This window comes from Gossypium arboreum, chromosome 7, assembly GCF_025698485.1.
Source record: "Gossypium arboreum isolate Shixiya-1 chromosome 7, ASM2569848v2, whole genome shotgun sequence".
In the NCBI taxonomy this organism is placed as follows: Eukaryota; Viridiplantae; Streptophyta; class Magnoliopsida; order Malvales; family Malvaceae; genus Gossypium; species Gossypium arboreum.
The window spans coordinates 77,023,130-77,049,260 of record NC_069076.1 but is presented as its reverse complement, the minus strand read 5'-3'; the positions used below and the strand labels follow the sequence as shown (position 1 = coordinate 77,049,260).

The 26,131-nt window shown below is 31.4% G+C and overlaps 2 protein-coding genes across 2 annotated transcripts; one reads left to right on the top strand and one right to left on the bottom strand.

Moving 5' to 3' along the window:
• Positions 1 to 2,137: 2,137 nt before the first annotated feature.
• LOC108459177 (auxin-responsive protein IAA20-like) lies at positions 2,138 to 3,182 on the bottom strand. Its single transcript, XM_017758535.2, has 4 exons — positions 2,848 to 3,182; positions 2,591 to 2,775; positions 2,401 to 2,509; positions 2,138 to 2,242 (listed from the first exon to the last, which is right to left on the bottom strand). The coding sequence occupies exons 1-4, from the start codon at positions 3,003 to 3,005 to the stop codon at positions 2,197 to 2,199; spliced, it is 498 nt and encodes a 165-aa protein (XP_017614024.2). The 5' UTR covers positions 3,006 to 3,182; the 3' UTR covers positions 2,138 to 2,196.
• A 15,940-nt stretch (positions 3,183 to 19,122) lies between these two features.
• On the top strand, positions 19,123 to 25,496 carry LOC108458465 (meiosis-specific protein ASY3-like). The gene is made up of 9 exons (XM_017757879.2): positions 19,123 to 19,421; positions 20,348 to 21,992; positions 22,710 to 22,823; positions 22,916 to 22,985; positions 23,087 to 23,236; positions 23,309 to 23,367; positions 23,867 to 24,001; positions 24,638 to 24,729; positions 25,197 to 25,496. Exons 2-9 carry the CDS (start codon positions 20,354 to 20,356, stop codon positions 25,263 to 25,265), a joined length of 2,328 nt encoding a protein of 775 aa, XP_017613368.1. The 5' UTR covers positions 19,123 to 19,421; positions 20,348 to 20,353; the 3' UTR covers positions 25,266 to 25,496.
• Positions 25,497 to 26,131: the final 635 nt, after the last annotated feature.

Genomic DNA, 26,131 nt, shown 5'->3' with positions numbered 1-26,131 from the left:
TTGTTAAAATTTAACGTAGCTAGTAGAATAACAAAAAAATTACACGTGGTGTGCTCCACATGTACCTCATTCTAACGTATAGGGACTGGTTTTTAACAATAGAATTGAATGAAATTTTTAACAAAAGGATGAGTTTATTCTTTAATCTAATGCACATAAACTAATTTATCTAATTTTAAAGTAGAGGAAAAAATACAATCTAATTTTTAATAAAAGAGGTTGAAAATAATTTTACCCAGATATATTCCTTCCCTCTTTGTGCTCACCAGCTCATTCATTTCCTTTTATTATTATCAAGTTTAATGTTATAAAGAATCGGTTTGAGACACTACTAACATTATAATAATATATATATGAATAAAGTAGGGAGTGAATAGGTTTGGGCATCTATTCCTCCATGTTTCTCGTGTTTATGATCAATCCGTATCAGGCTTCCCTTTTTCCCTTCAGCTCCCAACTTAATAAGAATTAAATGTATTATCAGGACACCCATTTTTTCACAATTGACATTGTAATCCCACAGTATTGTAATTCGTATTTTTAAGATTTATATTTAAATATACTATTTTTTAAAAAAAAATTCTTTAAATGATTTATTCGGCACAATATTGAAATCTGAATAAATTTAAAACTGCGGCCAGTAACCCAATTGTCTTGGGCATTTCAAAATGGTCTCTTTCTTGGGCTAACAGCAATCAAGGATTAATTTTTGATAATAATAAAAATAAAAACAATTAAGGATTAATGACTCACGTCCTTATGTATTGGTAACAATGTTAATACTAATCGAGTTGACTCAGTCGATTTCTTATTTTTAAAAAGGGACAATGTTAACTTTATACATGAACTTTTGATTAAATTTGTAATTTAATACATAAACTTTAATTTGGTGTAATTATATAAATGAAACTTTTATTGTGATTACTTTTGATTCTATTATACACAAGGAAATTTTAATTTTTATAATCTATATCTTTATAATTTTAAAGGATTAAATCAAATTTTATAATTTTAGGAGGAGCCAAAGTGTAATTTTACATTTACTAATTTAAAATTTTTAAAATTTTTAAAGGGCCTAAATACTAATTTTTCATTTTGGGGGAGCTGGGGCCCTGCCAACCCCCTAACTTCGCCTCTGATTATATACATTTTAAAAAATAAATACATCAATTTATTTTATATTTGATTAATATAATTATTTGTGCACACAATACATAAACATAAAATAATATTATATGAATAATAATATTAATAATTTATGAGAATTGAATTAAATCGAAATTTTATGCATAAAATCAAAGTTTATATAAACTTATCCATATGCAAGGGATGGATTCTTTTTATTATGCTTTCTATCCTCATATTTAGAGGATTTTTCTTCCACTTTCGAACGTCATCCTATACTACTTTTCAAAAGGTTACTGACTATTGATAAAAAGTTATTTTTCTCATAAAAGGAATAGTAGGAATAATATTTAAAATCCAATAATTTGTCAAAGGGTTGCATTGATCAATTCCAAAGGAAATTTACGTACAAAATGTATCAAAAGCTAATTGGATTTTAATATTACTATAATGTTTACAGATTAATTTGATATTTGAATTTATGTTTGTTTTAATGTTTAATTTAATATTCATATTAAATGATATAATGTAGTTTATTAAATATTAACTAGTTAGTTTAGTATTAAATTGAATATTAAAGTCAAACTCAAATATTTAACTAGGGCAAAAAAAAGTATTACCAAAGTAAACACTAGAACTAAACTTAAGTACTAAATTAGAAAAAAAAAACTGTGATAAAAAACTAAACATTAAAGCCTACTTAGGTAATTAATAGTATATTAACCAAAAAAAAATCAGTTAATATTACAGATCCTAATAACGAATGCAGAGCCATTAGCTTTAGAATGCAATTCTGAATCGGAATTACAATCTCCTGAGGCATCTCGTTTCATTAAATACTCCACTTAACAGGCTTTCATTAAAAAGAAAGAAAGGTTTAAAGCTCAAAGGCAAAACTGAAGCTTTTATATTAGTATATGGCAATGTACATTCCAAATCCTAAACCTATCCCACCCTACATATTGTTTGCCTACCTATTCATTTTCACTCCACAGCAAACACCAACACTAAAACCAACCTCCCCCAAAAAAAAAAAAAAGAAAGAAAAAAAAAAGGATTTTGTACCAAAATTTAGCACTTGGTGATCTTCAATCTCCTCACAGCTGACAAGAACATCCTACACATGCATAAGAAAAAAACAAAACAAAAACAGATTCAGCTCTGGTTTTCTATAAAGGAACATCATCATTTTTATATATAATAAATAATTTGATTTTGACAAAAGGGAATATTTGTTGTATATAAATGGAGATGAAAATGGTTTAAAATACTTACTCCCAAGGAACATCACCAACCATCATCCAGTCCCCTTCCTTGTCTTCGTATGTTAGCACATGGTATTTCTCGTAACGATCTCCATCCATCTCAGCTTCAGGTTCAGCCCCTGCATCTCAAAACCATCACTACTCGGAAGAGGGCATTCAATTTCATTTCAAATAAAAAAAATGATGAAATGAAACTTAACAGATAATGTTTGTGTTGAACATGTTCTCCAGTGTCCTTATCAGATCGTAGTAATTCTCGTGAGCTAACAGGTTCAGTTTTCTACCAATAGGAATCCCTTCCATGTACACCTTTACGAAGAAAGTTGCACTGTTGCACTCATTTTCTTCTTCAGAAACTACCTGCCTTAACAGCGATGGCTGCCCCCTGACATACACGCTCACTCATTAGCACAAAACAAAAGAAAATTGAACTATACTGTGATGATTAGGTAAACACCTTGCGTAGGGACGAGAGGCTGAAATGCTAAGACCAAGCCTAAGATCAGTGCTGAGGTCCCTCTGAGAGGAAGAAGACGAAGAAGCACCATTGCTTGAAAACCCAAAATGGGTGCTGCTCTCGATGGAAGATGAAGAAGAACTGGTTGCCCTTCCCATTTTCTAAGATTTTTGGCGAAGATTCAAGTGAAGACAAATGAGCCGCCACCTGTGGGTTTAAATAACCAGAACCAGTAGAAAAACTCGTATTTAGTCAAATAGAAATACAGGTTTTTAATTGGAAACTATGTACTAAGCTAGCTACTGAAATTTGTCCATCAAAGAAGGCCAATTCTTAGTTTTCACGATATAACTGGCTGTGGTTGGTTGGTGGGCTGAAATGTTGACAAGGCAGCCGACACGTACACGTGTCTTCTACCACATTAATAATGGTTATAACATTTTTATTGGAGTTTGACTCCACGAGGTGCATGGGCAGGCAGTACCATGTTTGGTGTTGGCTTAGCTCGTGTTATGTTCAAGGATTCACGGGTATATAGTTCGTATAGTTTGTAGCATACAGCACTAATTTGCGGCATCCCTCTCGTTGAAAAAGGTGCTTTTTGTCAACTGTTAATTATGTAATCTAACATGGTATATATGTATATGCAATGAATTTAGACAAAAGCATCGATTTAAGAAACATACGTTTTGACATAGTAACCTTCAAAAGCCTGTCCCGAATCAATGTTCAATGGATATTATTATCGTGCTGCGTGTAAACTACCAATAATTAAGGCATGGTATTACTGGTAACGATGATTTTCAGCTTTTACTATATATGCATTGTTGCTATGCTAATTAAATGACATGTTTTTCAAACACTAGTTAGAATACGTATATATGACCAAAATTATATGTCAACACGCGCACGCCCACGCACACACACAATTGAACGTTCAAAGGAAGACACTAAACGTTTGGATGTCTGAGATGTAGGAATTAATGGGTCCCTACTGCTTCATCCATAAACATTTTTTCTTTTGCCATTTTCTTCATTTTTTGTTTGTTAGTTTGAATAAAACTTTTCTTTCATGCTTATCGATCTTCATATAATATACCTAACGGCTTGACATGCAAAGATTTTGATTTCACAATAAAAATCAATATGTTCATCAAGTATTGAAAAACAGCAAAGAAATATATATTTTTTACAATAAAAATCAATATGTTCATCCAACAGACTACACGTAAACACTAATGTTCTCCTTAAAGAAAGAAGCTAAAGATCTCATCATGGCGGTATATATGCAATCAACACAATTTTGGAAGCACAAGAAAAAGAAACAAGGAAAAAGAACACACACTCACAGAGGCCACTCTTTTTTTTTCTTTTTCTTTTTTTGTTTTTAAGCATTCGATCAATCAAAACATTCCCACGTCTCCAAGAAAAGTAACTCCAGCCCTCTTAATTAAAACCAAACTTAATCATTAGTAATTATTTAGGTCTCTATAAACACTTATTATCCTATTTGATGATCTTATTAACAGTTATTTAAATATTACTTGAAGCCAATTGAATAGGCTTAAAAATTTCACGTCTAGTTGTCGAATTAGTTAAAAGTTTTGAAGAATTAAGTATAATTTTATTTGATAAATAGATTTAAGTATAATTATGTCCTTCAAGTGAGTATTATTATTTTTATTAAATGCTTCAACTATCCATAATCTTTTAATCCTTAAAGCGGAGGATAATCGCATACTTATTAGAAGTTTGAGGAGATAAAATGATGATTAAAAGATATATAAAATACTAAATTTATTATAAAACTAAGAGGATAATAATAAGAATAAGAGAGAAGAGTAGACACAAAAGATAATTCTACTTTTTCTTATATATAATAAGTTTGTACATGCCCTCTATTTATAGGGCCTCAATCACTATAGGTTACAAATACATAATAAAGATAATTAAGGTACCCTATAAATTCTTTAGGGGTTATAAGAGTTAGAAAAGAATGAATTTGGAGGTTTTGGGGGAGTTATATGGGCATTCGTTTATCAATAGATTTATAACACTCCTCCTTGGATATTCATTAACGAAAACGTGCCTTATTAAAACCTTATTAGAAAATACCCTATGGGATAAAAATCTAATGAAGGAAAAAGAGTACACAATCTTCTGTTACAAGCTATCTCGCTAAAAACATTTACTAGGAAAACCCAATGGGACAAAACCTTGGTTAAAGAAAAGGAGTACAACATGTTTTAGACTCCCTCTAATGGCAACATCACATTACTTATTTGGGTCGACGCTTTCAATCTTGTATACTGGTATTTCAAAATAGAACGAATTTGTTGAACTTCTATATTACCTTTCTTCTCAAGATCATGAGTGAAGGATAATTCTGGTGAAATATGTTTCGTTCTGCCACCTTTGATGTAATCACCCTTCAATTGAGCTATACATGATGCATTATCTTCTTATAAGATAGCTGACATCTTTTCCTGTAAAGGCAAATTACATATCTTCTAGATATGTTGGGTCAATAACCTTGGCCAAACACACTCTCGACTTGCCTTATGCATTGCAATTATTTCTGCATGATTTGAACAAGCGACAACTAATGTTTTCTTTGTTGAACACCATGATATGGAAGAACCCCCACATATAAGTAAATATCCCATTTGAGATGAACCTTTATGTGGATTCGATAAATATCCAGCATCAGCATAACTAACTAATAGGGATTTTGAATCATTTGAATAAAATAACCCCATATCAATGGTCCTTCTGAGATATCTGAATACATGTTTAATTTCATTCCAATGTCTACGTGTTGGAGAAGAACTAAATCTTACTAACAAGTTTATAGCGAAAGCGATATTAGGTATTGTGTTGTTTACAAGATACATCAATGCCCCAATGACACTTAGACAGGGTACTTCAGGACCAAGAAACTCTTCATCATTCTCGCAAGGATGAAATTTATCTTTATTCACATCTAACGATCGTACAACCATTGGGATACTCAACAGATGTTCTTTATCCATGTAAAATTTCTCTAATATCTTTTCTGTATAAGTTGACTGATGGACATGAATTCTATAGTTTAAATGCTCAATCTGTAGGCCAAGATGAAAATTTGTTTTTCCAAAATCTTTCATCTTGAATTCTATTTTTAAACAATTTACTGCATTTTAAAGCTCTTCAGGAGTTCCTATTTAAATTATCAACATAAACAACAATTATCACAAAATCTAATCCAAGTTGTTATACGAACAAATTAGATAATTTTTTATCAAGCAATTTTCTTGAGAAACTCTATATCCTTCTGAGATTTTAAATCATTCAGAGATTTTTTATTATATAAATTTCACTATTGAGTGAGCCATATAAATTGGCTGTAACAACATCCATTAGATACATATCAAGTTTTTCACATACCGCCAAAGAAATAAGATTTCTAAACGTGATTGCATCCACCTCAAGAGAAAATGTCTCTTCATAATCAATGTCGAGCATTTGAGAAAATCGTTATGCTACAAGTCCTGCTTTATATCTTACGACTTCATTTTTCTCATTTCATTTTCACACAAATACCCATTTATATCCTACTAGCTTTACATCTTCAGGTGTTTAGACTATGATCTATCATAATTTGATATGACAAATTTTTCTCGATATACTTAATGAGCTTATTCTCAAGCAAAGTAGCGTCTTTTTTGTAGTTTTTCATATTTTTTAGATTTTAAGTTAATAAGTGTGAATGTATTATTTTTACTCAATTTGAGACCTAATTTGGCCAATAGTGCCATTGGGGGCCCTAATGTATGGTTGAGTGATGTAGGGACGTGTTGGAGGTTGAAATAAGCTAGAATGACACCAAAGAGAGGGTATTGCGATATCCAAGCCTTGGAATTGCGATACCTCTAACAAACTAGAGAATTAGAGACTACCTTTCAGTGGTATCACGATATCTTCTTATTTGGTATCACGATATTGATACTGTGAGGGGACAAAATTAAAGAAAAATGGTAGCTTTTGTCCACCCGAAACACCAATCATTGAAGACTCATTCAAGGGTACTTTGAGCACACAAAATAGGTCTTTATAGCTGTTATATCAGCTAAAATTTGGATGAGAGAGAGAGGAAGCCACATTACCTTAGTTTAGGCTTAGTTTTCTCTAGTTTTTCTCTTAGCTTTTTTTTTTTTATTCTTCTTCCAGGGTTTTTATTTTCATTTCATTAGCTATAGATTTTACATTTCCCAGCAACTTTTCTTCTTATTTTAGTTGTTCTTAATGTTAGTTAAGTTAGTTATCACTGTATTTTAAGTTTATTTGCACCTGTAGTCCATATACCTTGGTTGTAAGACATTTTCAGATTTAGTTTAATGTATCTTAGTTTCTTTTACTTTGTATTTGTTAAAGTTTGCTCCTTTTATGTTTATTGCTTTATATTTTCTAGTTGAATGCTTTTCTTTACATGCCTTTTAGATTTTCTTGCATAAAAATCACAACTTTTATATTTTTCTGAAGTTTTACTTTAATGGCTTCTTTGCTTTTCATTTCCTTGGCTGTTAGTTTTACTTTCAGTATGAGTAGTTAAATCTTTAAGGGGGTTGATTGATAGAGATGTGGTGAGCTGATTTTTGGATGAAGGACCAAATTGTAATAAATTGGATTAATTTGAATTAACTTAAAAACTTAGGATTGATGACCCTAAGGGAACATTAAGGCAAGTGATACTGAGAGGAGATCTTGTTGGGCACCAATTCATTAATCCCGAGTTAACCGGTGAGATTAAGCGATAGTCCAGATTAATTTGTCTAACTTGGTAAAGTGGAGATCAAGAGGTAAAACTGAGCCATTTGGGAGTTTAAGAGATTTGGATCCTTAATTCAAGGATTAGTAAACCACATCAATTTCAACCAACCACCCATTGTAACTTAGTTGTTAACTTTATAACTTTGCATGTTTTACAATTTAGTCCTTTTTAGCAAAATAGTAAAGTAGATAAATTTCTCTTAATTTTATGATTTGCTGTAATATATATTTTTTCAATTAGTTGATTAGACTCTTTATTTTACACCCACGTTATTTAGAAATTATTCAATCCATAATTCTCATGGGTTTAGTCCTTGGAACAGTACAAATATTACAACTAACCCATCACACTATAGTAAAATCATGACTTTTATATATTATTTTAATTTTTGAGTGTTGATCCTTTATATCTCTCTCCCTATTCGTTTGCGAGGTCGGATAGAGAGAGAGGTGGTCATACTATAGGTCAAAAGACTTCATATTTAGAAAGTGAATTCAATTCTACTTGAATTGCATCTTTCCGTTTTGGTGTTTTTTTCTATTTCTATATTCCTCAATAAATTTAGGCTCAAGATCTTTATTTTCTTTTACTATTTTAATAGCAACATTATAAGTAAAATTATTGTCGACAACTATATTTTTTCGATTCCATCTTTTTCTTGTATTGACATAACTTATCGAGATCTCTTTATTTTCATCATTTTCATTTTCACTTCTAGGTACCTAGATCTCTTCTTGAGTTTTATAATTAGTTATGTCATGGGTTTCTTCAAGAACCCCCACCTCCACTATATGACTATCTTGAATGTTTGCTTTGTAGAAGGCCCATTTTGCCCAAGCCCAGTTAACAAACTACAAAATAATAATAAATATATTAAAGTCCATCATCAGTCCGTTTACACTTATAACCCAAACTAAATAAATCCCTTAAGCCCAATAATAAAACTAGCCCAAAAATATACCAGGCCTTAAAAATTAAAACCCAAAATCCCATTACACCCAAAACCCCAACTTAAGACCTAGCCGAAAAAAACATACAAGGCCCAAACGGCCCAGGATATTTTTAAACAGAAATTGTGCCGCAGCTGGCCTCCCAGCGCCGTATGGCCTCTACGTCACCACGAACGGCCTCTTCTTCTGTACGGCCATAGAACCTGCGAGAAGAAACAACAAAAAACAATACCAATAATAGAAAAATAAGCCAGCAAATGTATAGATCGGAGATTTTTTTGTCTCTTTATATTTTTCCTTTTATTATTTACTCTGTAAATTGGCTATAAAAAGGGCCGAAGATTTTTTTAAAGTTTACGCATACAAAAAGAAGACAAAAAAGCTTGAATAGAAAAAGAAAAAATAGTTTACAAAAGGTGATTTTAAATCTCATTTTTCTTTCGATCCTACCTCTATTTTTTTATTTTTATTGCTGCATATAAACAAAAAAATAAAGAGTAGAGACTTATCTTTATAGTGGCGTCTTCGAATCCTTGTTTGCTTCGTCATAATCGAAGCTTAGATGAGGATTATGAGTTTAAAAGTAGCAAAACTTGCGGATTTGTTGTCGAATAGGGTCAGAACAGGCCTTCGCATGATGCCATCCACTGATTACGGAGGCGAAATGGTAGTTGAGTGGAGTGGCCTTTTGGTTCGGCCGAATAGGTAGAGGGAGAGATCTTTAGGTTTTTTTTTTTTATTTTGATTTAGTAAAAGTGGCTAAATGTTTAGTTTTAGGGTTTTTAGTCTTGTTGTTATAAAGAGCATGAAACGGCACCGTTTAGGGCCTGTTTCAGTGGCTCCAAAACGGTGCCGCATAGGCCATACTCGATTCAACCCGACCCGAGTACCCTCAGGATCCACGCATTTTTGTGGTGAAGGTATATTTGCTCAATTAGTCCCTCCCTTTCGCGCTGACATTCAATTGAAGTCCCATTTATATTTTTTGATTTTTTAAATTATCCCTGGAATTTGCGTATAAACTCAATCTAGTCCGCACCTAAGCGCCGTGTTTTGGGACTCAGGACATTTGCATTTTTAGTCCCTGTTTGTTTGTGCGCATTTAATTCAAGTCCTTGACTATGTTTTAAATTTTTGACTTGTTTAAAAATTAACCTCTGGATTTTGTTTTTGTTTCAATTGAGTTTTTTTAGTTTATGTAATTCTTTTTACTCTTTTTAATTCATTTATCACTCATTTTTTTTTTATTTTAATATGCTATTTCATTGATTTTTGCATTAGCTTAGTTCATTATTTTCATATTTTCATGTGTATTTTTTTAAAATTGTTTTATTTTGTAATTTGTCTATTTTAAAATTCTCTTTTATATAATTCTATGTTTTAAATATTTATATGATGTTTATTTTTATACATTGTTATTATATATATATATACACATAATTTACACTAAAATTTAAATTCCCTTTCAAATAGGCATATATATATATTTTAAATCCATTTAGGTATATTATTTGTTTCTTTTAAGGACTCAACTTTAAATTATATTTTGTTTATTTCAAGCACTCTCTCATATTATTATTCTTATATATGTACATTATTTATATTAAGTTTTCACTTTATGTATATTATTAATTATTGATGAATAAATCTTGTTTCAAATTATTTTGCATGATCATTGATTTCATATTATATAGATTGTTATTCATATATATTCTTTTGTATATTTTTATATGGTTGTATTTTTATAATTCATCTATGTTAAAACTTTCTAATATGTGCACTATTTGTCTTAAATTTTATATGGGCATACATTATTATTTTTATGTACATAATTTATATTATATGTTTATTTATAAATTATGGTTTTAAATTGTTTTGTATAGCATTAATTTAAAATTTCTTCTCATAATTCTTATTTTGAAATTCATCTATATGTTAAACTTTATATTTTATGTATTAATTCTTATTTGTTTTATTTATTTCATGATTTATTTCAAATTTTTACATGTATTATTTGTTTATATACATATAAGTTACTTTTAAATTGTTTTTTTATATTGTCAATTTCAAATTTATCTTCCTTTACATTATTTGTTTTAATATTGCTCATTACCATTTAAAAGTTTTTTTATTTCATTGTTTAAATAGATTTCTTATTTCATTAGTCTTTACTTAGAAATGTTAAATAGTGTATTATCATTGGGTGAGTTTTGATTTACATATTGGTATCTTTATGTTATTGTCAATAATTTGTATAATATGTTAACCATGTATATTTTCCATATTTGTTGCTTTGTCATTTCCGTGTATTGAATTATGTTTAAGATTGCCAACTTATTTGTTTAAAATTGATCATTTCATTTTCTTTATTTCAAACAAACCGAATAAATGTATTTCAAGTCCATTTTTATCATCACTCCTATTTAAAAAAACTTTTCAAAACAAGGTAATATTTTGTATTTGGAAATTCGAGAGATCGTGCCCTAACGTGCTGGGTTTCGATTTTTCGTTTGACCGAATAACTAAATACCCTTTTAAACTAATCAAAAAACAAGGCAATATTTCGTGTTTAGAAATTCAAGAAATCCTGCCCTAACGTGCTGGGTTTTGATTTTTCATTTGACCAAATAGTCAAATATCCTTTTGATTGCATGTTTTGGAAATCATAAGGTGATCTCGGGTTTGAAGGTTTAAAATGTCGTATCCTAACGTACTGAATATGGTATTTTGTTCCTTCAGAACGAGTGAATCTTAAATTCTAATTCAAGTTATCCAAATATTTTTAAAAGAAATTGTATTTCAAAATCTTTTCAAATTTTAGACATTAGGACATTAATTAATCAATTAGGTACCAATTTTGGGCGTTACGAGGGTGCTAATCCTTTCTCGTAAGTAACCGAATCCCGAACCCATTTTCTTGAATTTCTTAGGCCAAAATTGATATTTTAATAAAACAAAATATTTTATAAGGTGATCCGATCACACCTAAGCAAAAAAGATTGGTGGCGACTCCATATTTCGTTTTAAAGTTGATTCCCATTTTTTTAAAATTAAAAAAATGGTTTCGACATGCTCCTTTCTTTTTATGAGAATTTTTATCTTTGGAATTGACTGGTCTTCCACGCTTCAGGCGTGGATTACTTTCTTTTGCACTAGCAGTTTGCCCTATTGGGAAATCAATTCATATTGGAGCATTTTTTAGCTGGTATGTGAGATATTGTAATTCTTTTAAGGTTAGTAAATGAATCTGATAGTTGATTTGTAAAATGAATTATCTGCTGAACTTCTGGTTCACATTGCTTTGTACAAGGATCTTAAACAATGATAATTTATTTCAAGCACTTTGTTCATTCAACTTTGTATTATATCCCCTTAATCTTAGGGAAACTATCTCATAATAATTGACAATTCATGTCATAACTAAATCTCAAATTAATATCTTAATAACGTTTAATAATATAATGAGACTCATATCAATATACATTCCTGACCTCCTATGATGACTCATCTTTGTGCATTGTAATGGAGTAATTGGAACATATACCGCACATCCAAAAATTCTAAGATGGATATATTTGACTCCTGACCAAAAGCCATTTGTAATAAAGTATTTATTATAACTTGTTGGCCTGATGAGCATAAATGTTGCTGCATGCAAAATAACATATTTCCAACCTGTAACAGGTAGATTTGTTCTCATCAGTAATGATCTAGTTATTAGTTGGAGGCGTTTGATAAACGATTCGACTAAATCATTTTATGTGTGAACATGAGCGGATATTCAACTTTTTTATCAATTGACATACAATAATGATTGAAATCTTGGGACATAAACTCACCAACATTAACAAGATAAATTGTTTTAATTGTATAATCTGAAATTAATCATTTAAACAAGCAATTTCTCAAATGACTAGTTGCAAGTTGATAACTCATGTGATTATTTTATAGATGCATCTACTAAAATTATATAATATCAAAACCATCCACATGGTGGACGAATGGGGCCCATATTCATTTTAGAAATGCAACACATTAAACCTCAACTTTAGTCAGTGAGTTTTTAATGATCAATTATCATTGAGAATGAGCAACACATGAGAATAATTTAAATTAAAGAACTTGTGGTTTTTTAATGAATGTCTATACGAATTCTCAATTAATTTTTGCATCATATATGATCTATGATGGTCTAACTTGTCGTGCCAAATAGTAAATGTATTGATAACTCATGTGATTATTTTATAGATGCATCTACTAAAATTATATAATATCAAAACCATCCACATGGTGGACGAATGGGGCCCATATTCATTTTAGAAATGCAACACATTAAACCTCAACTTTAGTCAGTGAGTTTTTAATAATCAATTATCATTGAGAATAAGCAACACATGAGAATTATTTAAATTAAAGAACTTGTGGTTCTTTAATGAATGTCTATACGAATTCTCAATTAATTTTTGCATCATATATGATCTATGATGGTCTAACTTGTCGTGCCAAATAGTAAATGTATTTGTACCAGTAAACTTTTGGTTTACTTTAACATGTTTTTCAATTATACTAATAATATCAATATAAATTTTGGTAATTAATGATTTTATTATCATTCCTTTTACTTTGTATATATCCACATATAAGCAGTATTGTGACATTTCCTTTTGGAAATGTCTAAATCAATGTGAAGTCCACAATGTCATTAACTCAAGAAAAGAAATATAATTTGCAAACAATTATATGCAATATTCACTTCAAGGAATGTGCAAAAAATAATTTGGATAATAATGTAAGCATATATCATATTTCTTACCAATAAGAACATGTAGATATCATCCGCTTCAAGGAATGATTAATTAATATGTATGATTGATTATTCTATTCTAAGAATGAACATTTAGCAACATTTCGAATCTTCTATTCTTATCTATTTGACAATAATGACAATAGGTTCTATTTTCATAATTGTTATGTATTGCTACATTCACTTCAAGGAATGGAGTAGAATCAGTGGAAAGAATAACTCATTATTTTGTTTAGCCATAAGAATGCATGAGGTCAATTCATAATACTTTTAAAATCATTTTCACAAGAGTTTTGCATCATCAATTAACTAGAAAGAAATAGTCAAGTCATGCATAGAGTTTATTGTAAACCAAATGCATGGATAAGACTGACATCTAAAATATCAAACCTGATATAATGCTAGTGCTAGAAATTTTTTTTCATAAACCATTGTAGATATGCATGAATTTTACTTCAAAATAATACATTTCATATTCACTAAAACATTTTCATTTATAATTGATCATATCATTTCTCTAAATAATTAATAAATGAAATAATATAAAGCGTATGAACTACCTTTAACAACTCTACAAAAGTAACATGTTTTTTAGGGCTGTATAGTAGGAAAAATATAAGTCATTTACAAAATTAAACCACACAAGCTTTTTTTTTATGCTTCTTATCAAACAACAATCAATTATATAATACAAACGAGACCCGTATAAAGGCCAATGGCCAAATTAATATAATAATTTTCATTTTTAAATTTATGATAATGTTTCCAACCAAAATAATTTAAGAATTAAAAATGACATCGGTTAAGCTTGAAATTCTATATTAGTATCAACCCAAAAATCAATTTACACATTCTTCAAAATTGTCTTTGGAACTACGCATGTATTAGTATTGGAAAATTTTAATTTATATAACCAAATTAAGAAGAGACACTAGAGGAACATAATCTATACTTGAACTAAATCAAATATGAACAATCATAAAATTCATTGGTTTATCAATACAAATTTGTCTACTAAATATGTTTTAGTCAAATATATTATTTAATTATAGAACTTATTATAGCGACATAAATAAGTCCATCAATATTCATTTTATGAACAAATAATATGTTTAAAATAATAAGCAGCCCATGAAATCAAGATTTAAAAGGAATACCATCTCAAATATTTAAATCATATATCAAACCAATTTAATATTTAAATATGCTATTGTTGAGAAAAAACCCGTAAAGATAGAGATCTAATAAGTTGATATATCTTTCTTGTTTGACAATTAAGTCTTGATGATTTTATCAAAAAGTAAACAAATAAAGCTCCGGTAGTATACTTTGAATCCAATTAAAATTCATCAATAGTAAAACTTCAAAATAACTTATATAATACAAATACACCTCAACGTTAAGAACACGAATCAAAATTATAACCGATATTAAAATCCAAAAACATATGTTGTTTAGAATTTAGAATATATAAATTCAAATTGATACCATCAAATAAACACATAAAGCAATTAATTTAATAATGATTAAGAACCGATGCAAAGTCACATATTATGATAAACCTTAGGCCTTAATTAATAAAAATGACCGATAAAATTATGGATCGCTATTTACAACTCTATCAATTTATATAACATTAAAATTAATCTATCATCATTCAAACATAATCACCAAGTAATTATCAAATATCATATATTAAGAAAAATAATTTTTATGAACAAAAATCTAGGTACATATAAGCATGTGATGTGATAAGTAATTTACTCAAATTTATTATCTTCTACTAATGTTTCAATAGCACGTCAAGTAATCCATAAAATTTGACATAAAATTACTTTTGATCAAAATCTATATTGAGATCAAATCTTTTACCACATTTAAAATATAAAAATCAAACAAATTAAACAATATCATCATAATTATTCAAGACTTTTAAAAAAATCCAATATGAAACGTTAAATAAAAACTCCTTACAATTTTTTTTGCATATTGTATCTAAAGCTTCGAATGAAATGTTAGATTTGTAAAATAAATCTAAAATAAAACTGAATAAACCGGGATCTATTATGTCAAATCATTAAGAATAAATCAAGAATAAAACTAGATGAGAAAGCGTACTTGAATCCATGAATTCCTTGAAGTTTTACCGGATCTTAGGGATTTGATCTTCCAAATTAGCACATAAGAAATTCAGAGAATATCTGCTTTTTTTTTCCTAATGATGGACCATAACCCTAATATTTATAACCTTGGCATATTAGTTTTAATCAAATTCTAGTTAGCCCATCATTAATTAGAATTTGATTAGAACTCAATTACTAGAGTATTTACACATATTTGACCCATACTTTATTTAATAATTAAAGCCCAATAAAGTTCTAACCAAATTAAATCACTTTTAATTTGGGCTAACTTATCATGATAGTAAATAATAACATATAATTACCCTTATTATATATGTGATGTCCATATTTTCTAATTTGAAAGATCATGAAGGATAAATCGATCTTTAATAGATAATAATTTTACTTCTAAGCTAAATTGTGTTGATAACATATTATAAAACCAAGAGAATTATAGTAAGAATAAGAGAGAAGAGTAGACACAAATGTGAAAGGATAAGTCTACTTTTTCTTAGATTCAATAAGCTTGTACATGCCCTCTAGCTATTTATGGGGCCTCAATCACTATAGGTTGCAAATACATAATAAAGATAAATAAGATGCCCTATAAATTATTAGGGGTTACAAGAGTTATAAAAGGATGAATTTGGAGGTTTTGAGAATTATATGGGCATCCATTTATCAATAGATTTAAAACAAAACTAAAATTAAAATTTATTTGATACACAGGCAACATTTCTTTTTGCATAACCATAAGTGTCAACAATAAGTGTTCTAATCTGTATTACTATGTGAAATGGGGATGACATTTAAGTGAAACCCTCCTAACAACAAAGAATCCAACATTCAAACACTTAGCTTAAATGATTGGGAAAAGAAATCTATTTTCATTTCTTTTTTTGGTCGTAATTAAGATATCTACCACTTACAACAATAATTAAATTCATTGGTAAAGGAGTTTTTCGAATAAATAAACCACTCGTTATAATATATATTTCATTTCCATGAGGGAAGATAAGATGAATCATTTCTATTGGCTATAATTCAACCTTGCGGAATAAAAGAAATATGACTGTGCACTAAAACCTTTTAAAAAACAATTAATCAGTATATGCGGTTTTAATAATAATATCACCAAACACTTGAGGGATCTGCCATGCACGTCAATAAGAGGAGGAGGGAACAAGAAATATTGCTTACACCAAAAGAAACGCCAATTGTAGGGAAAGAGAGGGAGAGAAAGGACAAAGAAACTGGCGAAGTAAACAAAAGGAGGAGAAAAAGCAAAAGCTAATGTTCCCCACCACCCCTACCATCAATGTTGCTTCAAATGCCATTCCCTTTTTACTGCTCCAATGACTTTTTTTGGTTTCTCTAAATTACCCTATTAACGTTTAACATTAACCCCTTTTTAACAAATCCAAGACTGACACACCCCCACTTTTCCAGAACCCTCGTATCTTCAATTCTTTTCTCAAAAGTTTCCTCACCTCTCCCTTCAATGAAAATCTCCTTCCTCGTGTCAAACCACCTATGGTTTTTTTTTTTTACCCGATGCATTGAAATGTCTTCAAGGATAGGCCCCGTGGTGGGAGCATAATCTCATGTTCTGGCTTTGCTTTTATCTAACCTTTACTTCAAAGGCTTTTGCTTTTGGAATTAATCTCATCTTTACAAGAAATATAACAACTCAGCTCAGCCGCCTACGCAGTAATAGGCTAAACATTATGCTTCCCTACTGTCCGAACCGAACCAAGTCTTTTGTTTTGTACCCTTTTCTAGGGCAGGGCAGTTACTAGAATAATGTCGTTTACACATTTTAAAGTAGAATATCCGTATATGCGTGCATGGGTTGGGGGCGTGGGCAGAGTTCCTTGCGCCTTGCTTGGACAAATTGCTTTTAAGCTTTAGCGTATAATGTCAAAGAAAAGCAATCTCCATGCATGCATGCATGCCATTCATTTGCATGTAGCAACTCTTGGAACTGGTTCTATCAAACGATTTGATGATCATTTCATCTTATTACCTATGTCCCACCACATCATCTATGGCCTGTGGGTATAGGATCTTATTTAATAAATTATTGTAACATGATGCATAAAGAAAGTACACTGAATGAATTAAATTAATATTTAATACCTGCTATGGCTAGACTGCTCGTTAAATCATGGCATCAGTCAAAGAGGGAAAACGAAGAACATAGTGAACTGATTGCTTTGGGGTTTTGGACTGGTCATCAATTTGTTTAAATGAAAGTGAAAAGAGAAGAAGTGAGTTGCCTGAGGAATGAAAGACAAGTCTGTGGTGGCGACGACGAATAACAGCAGGTTAGTATTGATAAGTATTTGTCTTTATAGAATCACTCTCTTGTTAGCTACCAAAATTAATCCAAAGTATAAATGCAGATAGATACAATAAATTAAAAGGAAATAAAAGGACTTGCTATTGCGTTCAAAGAAAACCTACGTAGTAGTAAGTGAATAAATATAGCATATCTTAATGGCAAGAGTTGCTGCAAAGGAAATACATAGAGCCGCACCTAATTTCCTGCATGTAGAGTGAAACATAAACGGACGGAAGACTTTCATTCTTGCTTAAGATTTGGGTCTAGAACGAAGGACATGCTATAAGCATTGGGCCATCTCCTTAAGTTTTTGTTTTTACGCCCAATAGCCCATATTCACCTATTTAAATACTATTAATCTGTTCTTTCAAAAAGAAATACTATTAATCTATACTAAGAAATATTTACATTCTTCTCATTTTCACCTATTTTTATATATGATTAATATTTTAATATAATTGTAGCATCCAAATCCCATTTTAATAAATGATTATCTTAATTTAATCGAGTATAATCATGTTATCAAGTTACGACACGGTTTTTTTGAAGGGAATAAATGTGCTGAGTTTTTTTTTTTTTTTTTGCAAATCTCGTGCATGAGATGGATGAGAATTAAAGGCTGTGAGATGTTCCTCCTGATCCCTTACTTTCCATGTTGCTGGCCGATGCTTGTGGCCTAGGGGAGATTCATTTTTAAGTCTCTTTATTTTCATCTTTTGAATAAAGAAAATTTAAATAAAATATAAGGGTAATCTACCTAATAAACTGTATAGTGAAAACTTGTATAAATAAAAGGGATAAAGTAATATTTAGTCCTCGAACTTGATAATATTTTTCAATTTGATTCATATATTTTATTTAGTCCACATTAATTTTGAAAGTTGACAATTTTTTCAATTCGATCTCTAAATTTAGATTTCATTAAAATTTAATGATATAATTCTTCAAGACTGTATCAAATTATTATTTAAAAATTTTAAATTTTTGTATTTTTATATTTTTAAGTGATGATGTGATATTTTAAGAGGAGGTGAGATAATAAAATTTTTAAAATAAAATCTTGAGTAATAGCAAATGTGAGATTAAGAAGATGATATACATTCTTGCTATTCTTTTCCTGAAAATAAAGGGATATAAAAGAGATACAACATCATTAATTTCAATTTTGATGGACAATTTAATTTAATTTTTTCTGAGAATAGGAATAAATTGAAATTTTATTATGATAACATATTTTCACATGGAGAGGGATTTTGCAGGACGGGCCGCCACCTCATCATTAAGCTTGATAGTAATGAAAAGCTGATTGCATGGGCAATATAGACAATTAGCTGAATTCAGATACGTGCAGAATGCGCAGCGGACGTTGCAATTTGGAATTTTCGATTTTTAGAAGCTCTGAACACATTTCCATTTTTCCCGCCTCTTTTCTCTTCCACAAACTCTTAAATTCCACCTTATTTCTTCCATATTTTCTATTTCAAAATCCCTAAATAAAGTCGAAATCACAACGTTCTTTAATTATCAGCTGGAGAAGTGATTAGTAAGATCTTACATTTTTCTCGATTCTTGTTTTATCTTTTTTTCAATTTCAAATTTTTGTAGATTTTGTATGCTACTTTGATCTTAGGGGGGTCTCAATTGGCATTCGAATTTATGATTTTTTTTTCCTCTTTTTCAAATTTTGTTGTTCACGATTGTGATTGTGGTAAACTGGATTTAATTTTCTTAGTTTTACTGTTGTCTTACTTCTTTGAAGCATGGGATGCTTTGGTTTTTTAAGCTGCCCGTATACCCGTTTTTGATAATTTCCCTTTTGAGATTTTTTCTTTATATTTTGTTTAGTTGCCTAGAAAACAACAAATCAGACGAAAATGGGCCTAAAATCCTAGACATTTCACGAAACAAATAGAGAGATCTCCTGAGCTTATCCGAAACTAAGAAGTGGAGTTGAACTAAGAAATTACTTTTCACGTTTCTCAGTAACCAAACAGAGTTTTAGAGATGTACCTTTTCCTTATTTGTTTCTTTTTATTAACTTCAATTGTTCGCACTAAAGGTTGCTTAAAGAGTTTGTACTCGTTAATTTAAAGAACAACAATTTTTGTTGCTAGCAATTGTTGCTAGCAGAGTTTGTTTTTAAGTTTACTTTAACATATGAATTTTACAATATTTGATGGAGCATAATAATACTTAATGGTTTTGCAGTTATATCCAATTTATGTGCGTTGATTTTCCTATTAGTAGCTTCATTTCCAGTTCTTGCAATTTGTAGGTCTTGTTTTACTTGATGTGCAAGTTACTTTGGTTTTGAACTCTCAGAAAACGAATTTAGCTTCATATAGAAAAAAATAACAGGACTGTATTTGTTATTACTGCATTCACGATTCCAGTAACTTATTACAAGTTGCAACTCCAATACCTGCTGCTAGAAATAACTGTTTGATGCTCTACAAATTTATATTTCAGGATCAAATGAGTGACTATCGAAGTCTTGGCAGCAATTTTCATTCATCCAGCCAATCTAGGAAGATTTCTATCGGAGTTATCTTAGACTCCTTAGTTGAGAGAAAACTTGGAGACATCAAAGAAGATGAGTGCAAACAGTCAAACACAGAAAGAATTAAACCTGACAATGGAATTTATGCTGAGGGTAAAAACAAAGGGGAAGCTGCCACAACCCCTAAGAGGAAGCAAACTGAACATGCCGAGCAGGTTAAATCTCCATGGATTACTCCTAGAAAATCTCTTGCTGCAAGGACCGCCTCTTCCAACCTTGGACAGAAGAAACACAAAAAAGCGAAGGATGTGTCAGTTACATATTCGGTTCAATTTTTTTCTAACAAAACCTTCAATGCACAGAATGCCAGAAGCAAGCAGAATAGTTTTGATAGCTTCATCGATGACCTCACCTACAAAAGGAAAGAAAGGAATGATGGCAACTCACAGAAGGTGGAGTTCAATTTAGCAGATGCAGGGAAAGTTCCTGAGTCAGATAAACTGGTGTTAGAGAGCAAAGCAAATAAAACACAAAACAAACCAACAGAAACTTTGAAAATGAAGCTGCAAGAATTATTGGGAAATGTTTCTTCACCAGAAAGTCAGCTATCTCGTTCACAAGATCAGGAGGCAGATGCCAATAATTTAACACCACAAATAAGTGTTGATCATATGGGACACACAGTTGTAAAGCCCAGACAAAGTTCAGATACCATAGAAACTGATTCAGAGAATCCTGATCAGATTATTAAGAGGCCAGTAACCAATTCTTTGACCCGAAAGCGAGCTCCAGCCAAAGTGCAAACAAACAAGACTAAAGTTGGTTTATCCTCCAAGCAGAAACATCGAGAAAGATTCGTCTCTTTTCGAGAAGGAAGATCTACAAAGCTAGATGGTGCTGTCAATACTGCCTCAAAATTGTCCAGGAAAAAGAAAATTCAGAAGAAAAGTTCAAAAATTGATTCACGTAAGATCTGTTTTGCTGAAGAAGGTAATGTAGATGAGATTAAGCAAACAAGTTATAGGAGCGAAACTCCAGTGCCAGCGGGGAAAACTTCTGTACTTGGTAATAAGATGGAAAACTCCCTTAGCTTCTTTAGCGAGAAAAGGAGAGAAAACTTTGAAAGGGTGCAAGAAAACCACTTTTTTAGCTCTCCGGTGACCAACAAGAACCAACCAGCTAATTTTGAAAATCCAACATCACCAGAAAAAGGGGATAAACAAGAAGATTTTGGTAATATATCTTTGTGGAATGTTGTAAACACCCAGGACAATTTTCCAAGTCCAACTTTTGGATTCAGAACACCTATTTTAAACACTTCTCCAAGCCCAACACCAAAAACTATGGAGAGAGAGCAAGTTGTATGCAGTCCTGTACCATCAGAGAGAGGATTTATCACAGGAAATATCCGCAGCTTCAGGAATTTCCAAGTTTCAAGGCCTGTTTGTAATAAATCAACTGCACAAGCTCACTCACCAGTATCCTTAACTATTTTTCAGGATTCTGATATGGGAATTGAACATGTTAAAAGATATGCGCATTCCAAACCATCATCCGAAGAGAGGCTGTCAGAGAGCTTTGAAGATTTTTCGCCCACTATTAAAAGATACAATTGTAAGTAGCAAGAATGCTTTTTCTGAAACATGCTATATACATTACATTTCTTTGAGAACTCTGTTTGGTATATGATTTACCTTTAGTTACTTATAAATAATCAATTGATTAGGATGATAAGAGTTCATATATGCCCTTCTGACTAACGTGCTTACAAGACATTCCACCTGAGTTGTTTTGGATGGGCATTATGTTTCAAAAGTAGAAAGATAGAAAAGTTGCAGCTGCAGTTTTAAACCTTTTTCTCTTCTTGATGTTGCACCTCTGCTTATGGCTTTGTGATTCTTTGTTTTTTTCTTTTGTTAACCAAGTTAGAGCTAGCTGGCCAAAAACATGAATGTTTTGAGCAGAAATCATATCTTAAAACCACAATACCTTCTGAACACTGTTAATTTTATAACATCATGCAATGAAACTAATCTGCCTTCTTTATTGCTTGTGAAATTCATGGTAATTTGCCACTTTGGAGAATAATTATTGCTAACTTTGTCAGATTAGGCTATTGCTTCAAGATTGATTATTAATCTACTTGATGACTCCGTTTAATAATTTCCATGGCTTAAGTGACTCAAAACTTCCAATCAGTCCGTATTGCATATAGTGATATACATCAGCAGTTCAGCACAAATTCTTAATTGCATTTTCTTTTCCGACTTATTCTTCTGAATTTTTCTTTTTAATGGAAGATCCTTTGGTTCTTTATCTGATGTTGTCTAGGTCATACAGAAAATCCGATCTCACTAGACACTGGTGTTTTTGAGAAACCAAATTTCAATCGTTGTCCAATCAAAAGGATTAGTGAATGCACTCCCACCACTGCCTCTCAAAAAGGTACAACTTCTTAACATTCAAACATCTACATGCTCTTCTTATTCTCACATTACTTCGTTCTAAAGTAGTGTCTTCTCTATTTTTCTCCCAAGGGGCAAGGATTGGAGAAAGTGTTCGGTTCCATGAACCCTTAGAACAGGACCAAGAGGATGAATTGACAAGGTTCTCATTTATATCTAAGAAAATATTAGGAAATACCTGCTGATACAATCTGTGGACTATCATCTTTATTCTTGATTGAGGTTTTCTTGGCAATGTTTCAGGGCTGTTACACTGTTTGCTTCAGCTTTAGAAACCTTTAAAAGGAAAATGGATTCAACTACTAGCAAGAAGTCCTCCGAGATTTTGGTGTCCATTTCTGAGGAGATTAATTCACTGTTGCTGAATGCTCAGTCTGAGATTGAATATGATGTGTATGCATTTAAAATTGAAAGTCTTGCAAATCCAACATGTTGATACTTACCTTTGCTTAGATGATCTTTCAGGGGGAAGCTAACTAGTCTCAATAAAACAAAAAAGAAACGCCTGGAAACAAGATTGCAAGGTGACAGTTTGAATTTAATGAATAACTTGATCGACTTCAATTAGATGCCATGGGTCCTAATAAATAATTTGTATAATGTCTTTGACTATTACTTTTATCTCACTGATCTTGGTTTTGTAATTCAAAGGTATGGCACAATGAGTTACAATTAGCCTCGAAATTTGTATGTCCACTCTGATAGCACAAATATGCATCTATGGGTTATGTATCACTGGCGAGGTTGTTTAAGAGGCATGCTATCTAAATGTAGTTTGCCCTGATACATTAGTCATCTTGTCTGCTTTTACTGAGAGCACACTACATTTAACAAAAGATCAAGTATGATCCTATTTTCTGTAAAAGATGATTCGTGATATGTGGTGGAAAGCAAGTCATAACCAACTCCATACATGAGTGCTTTCGATCTTATGGAATCCCTGTATTTAGTTATTTGTGTTGGTAATTTAATTCTCTCAAGAAGGCCTTGATTTTCCTTTTTATTTGCTCAACTTTTTCACAGAGCAACAAGAACAATTAAAGCTGATACTTCAAAACTTCAAGGAGGATATCCATCAGCTTCTCTTGGACTGCAATAGTATTCTTGAAGGGATGGAAGCTCACCAAATTGAGTTAAAGGGAATCATGAAAAAACAAAGTATGTGAACTTTATTTAATTTGAATAAATTCCTTAACCATGAGAGCATTATTGCATCTTGTTGTGTAGGTTTTTCCATTTTGCTTAAGCCAAAATGTGAGGACTGTATACAAACCTGTGAACCCCATTTTCTCCATCATAAGATGATGTCCTTCGTTACTTGCATGTGATCTTGTGGTGAAGCTAAATTTATATGAAAGTTTTAATTGGTGGACATGGAATATTTCTTGGGACATCTCACTGGGATAACATTGATTCAGTCCTTGATTTTTCATGCAAGGCTTTTTAGTATGGAGAAATTAATTGTCATAGAGGTTCTTGGATATGAAATCACCAGGATCGTGCGATGTATCCCAATTATAAGCAATAGACTAAAGAAATTTTTATACTTGATTAAAGAAACGCGGTGTTCTAGGTCCCATTTGAAGTTTGAACACTTGAAGTTTCAATACTCGACTTTAGTGGCCAAACTAGGTTACAGTGTAGCATTAAAGGTTCTAACTAGATTTCTGATCAACAACAAAGTGACAAACTCTTAAATTTAAAATCCGGTGCATGTGATTATATGTTTAACAGTGTAATGCTTAAATAATATTTAGTGTATCTTGCACACCTGACTCTGTCTCATATTTTCAGAAGTATCACACCAGAAGCTTCTCATGGACGTTAAAGCAGCAGCTGAAATCCAACTTAATAATGCTGAAAGAAGAATCACTTCTGTACATGAGGCACGTTTGTTGTTTCTGTTTATAATAACATAAAAAAAAAGTTTAGCACTGGTTTTCCATAATTCAGGTATGGTCTGTGTAGTCCATTCACTATGCGGGGCATCTACTGGCCAAAATACTTGGTTGTGGAATATAGCCATACATCACAGTTAGCTGACCTTGGTGAGAAGGTTAGGTACATTACTTGGGGGCCACTAGACAGTGGAGTCATTTGGGCTTGAAATCTATGCTGTTGAGTATAATGCTTCTATCGAATTTGCTCGCTAAGTGCCTGCTTAAATAAGAAGCTTATTATATTTGACGAGAGTTTATACTGGGATACTGTTGCTACTTGCTTCCTCACCTTATGTGGAGTCCTCATACTTAAGATGGAGCTTATAGACTATATAAATTCTTGGATAGAAATTAGAATTGAATGTTATCTATATAGGTTGATTAATACATTTTATCATCCTAACTTAATGCAGTCAGCAAGGGAAAAGATGCTCCAGCTGAAACATGTAATAGCCGAGTGCTTGACAGACAGTAAATACTGAACCAAAAGAGGTCCGATGAGCAGACTTCCATTTGTCCCAGGAACTAAGAAGTCGACTTTGTAAATTTTACCGTCCTTAAAATTTTCCTGATACCTTGTCCATCTCTCAATTGTTCAATAGAACCTTATCTGTAATAGTGAACATATCATTTTGCTTTCCGAGTGGCCTGTAACTTGCATTTGCGGGAGCTTTGGCATTTATAACTATGGTGTTCCATTATTTAACTTACAATCATCCTCCTGTCCAGGGGCTGCTGTTGTTCATGATTTAAGCAACTACATCTACAATCACGGTGAGATATAAGTATTTGATTTTCTTTTTTTTCCCTCAATTCTATTTTCCTAGTGCACGCCCCCACCTAATGCTGTTTGGTGTGATGTAACGAAATTGATTACCAATTATAACTTCCGGTCTTTTTCATTAGTGTTTAAACAATGTGGAGTCTTTGTTAGGTTGAGCACTATTACAAGAGACCCTGGCAGAAACTTTCTGGGGTTTCTAAGGCACACACGTCAGCCTTGAAATCGGAAGACTTAAAAATATTTCGGGCATATTCTACAGGAGATTAGATTAGGTTCTACATCTGACACTTCTTTAATGTCCGTTGAGTTGGGGACTTTCCTTATCATCATCATTATGGTGGCCTCGGCCCCTTCCTTAGAAACGTCCCTGTCCCTCTGGTTTTATTCAAGGACTGGTCACGGTTTTGTTTGGTCTACACTTGTTAAATCTTGCCTGGAAGTGGAAAATTTAATCCTAAAGGAAAGGAAAAAAATTATTTTTTTAAAGTTCAAAGACAAGGAAACATGGGCCACGTGAACCATTGGTGATCACGTGAAGTACACGCTTTCTTCTTTTTTCTTCTT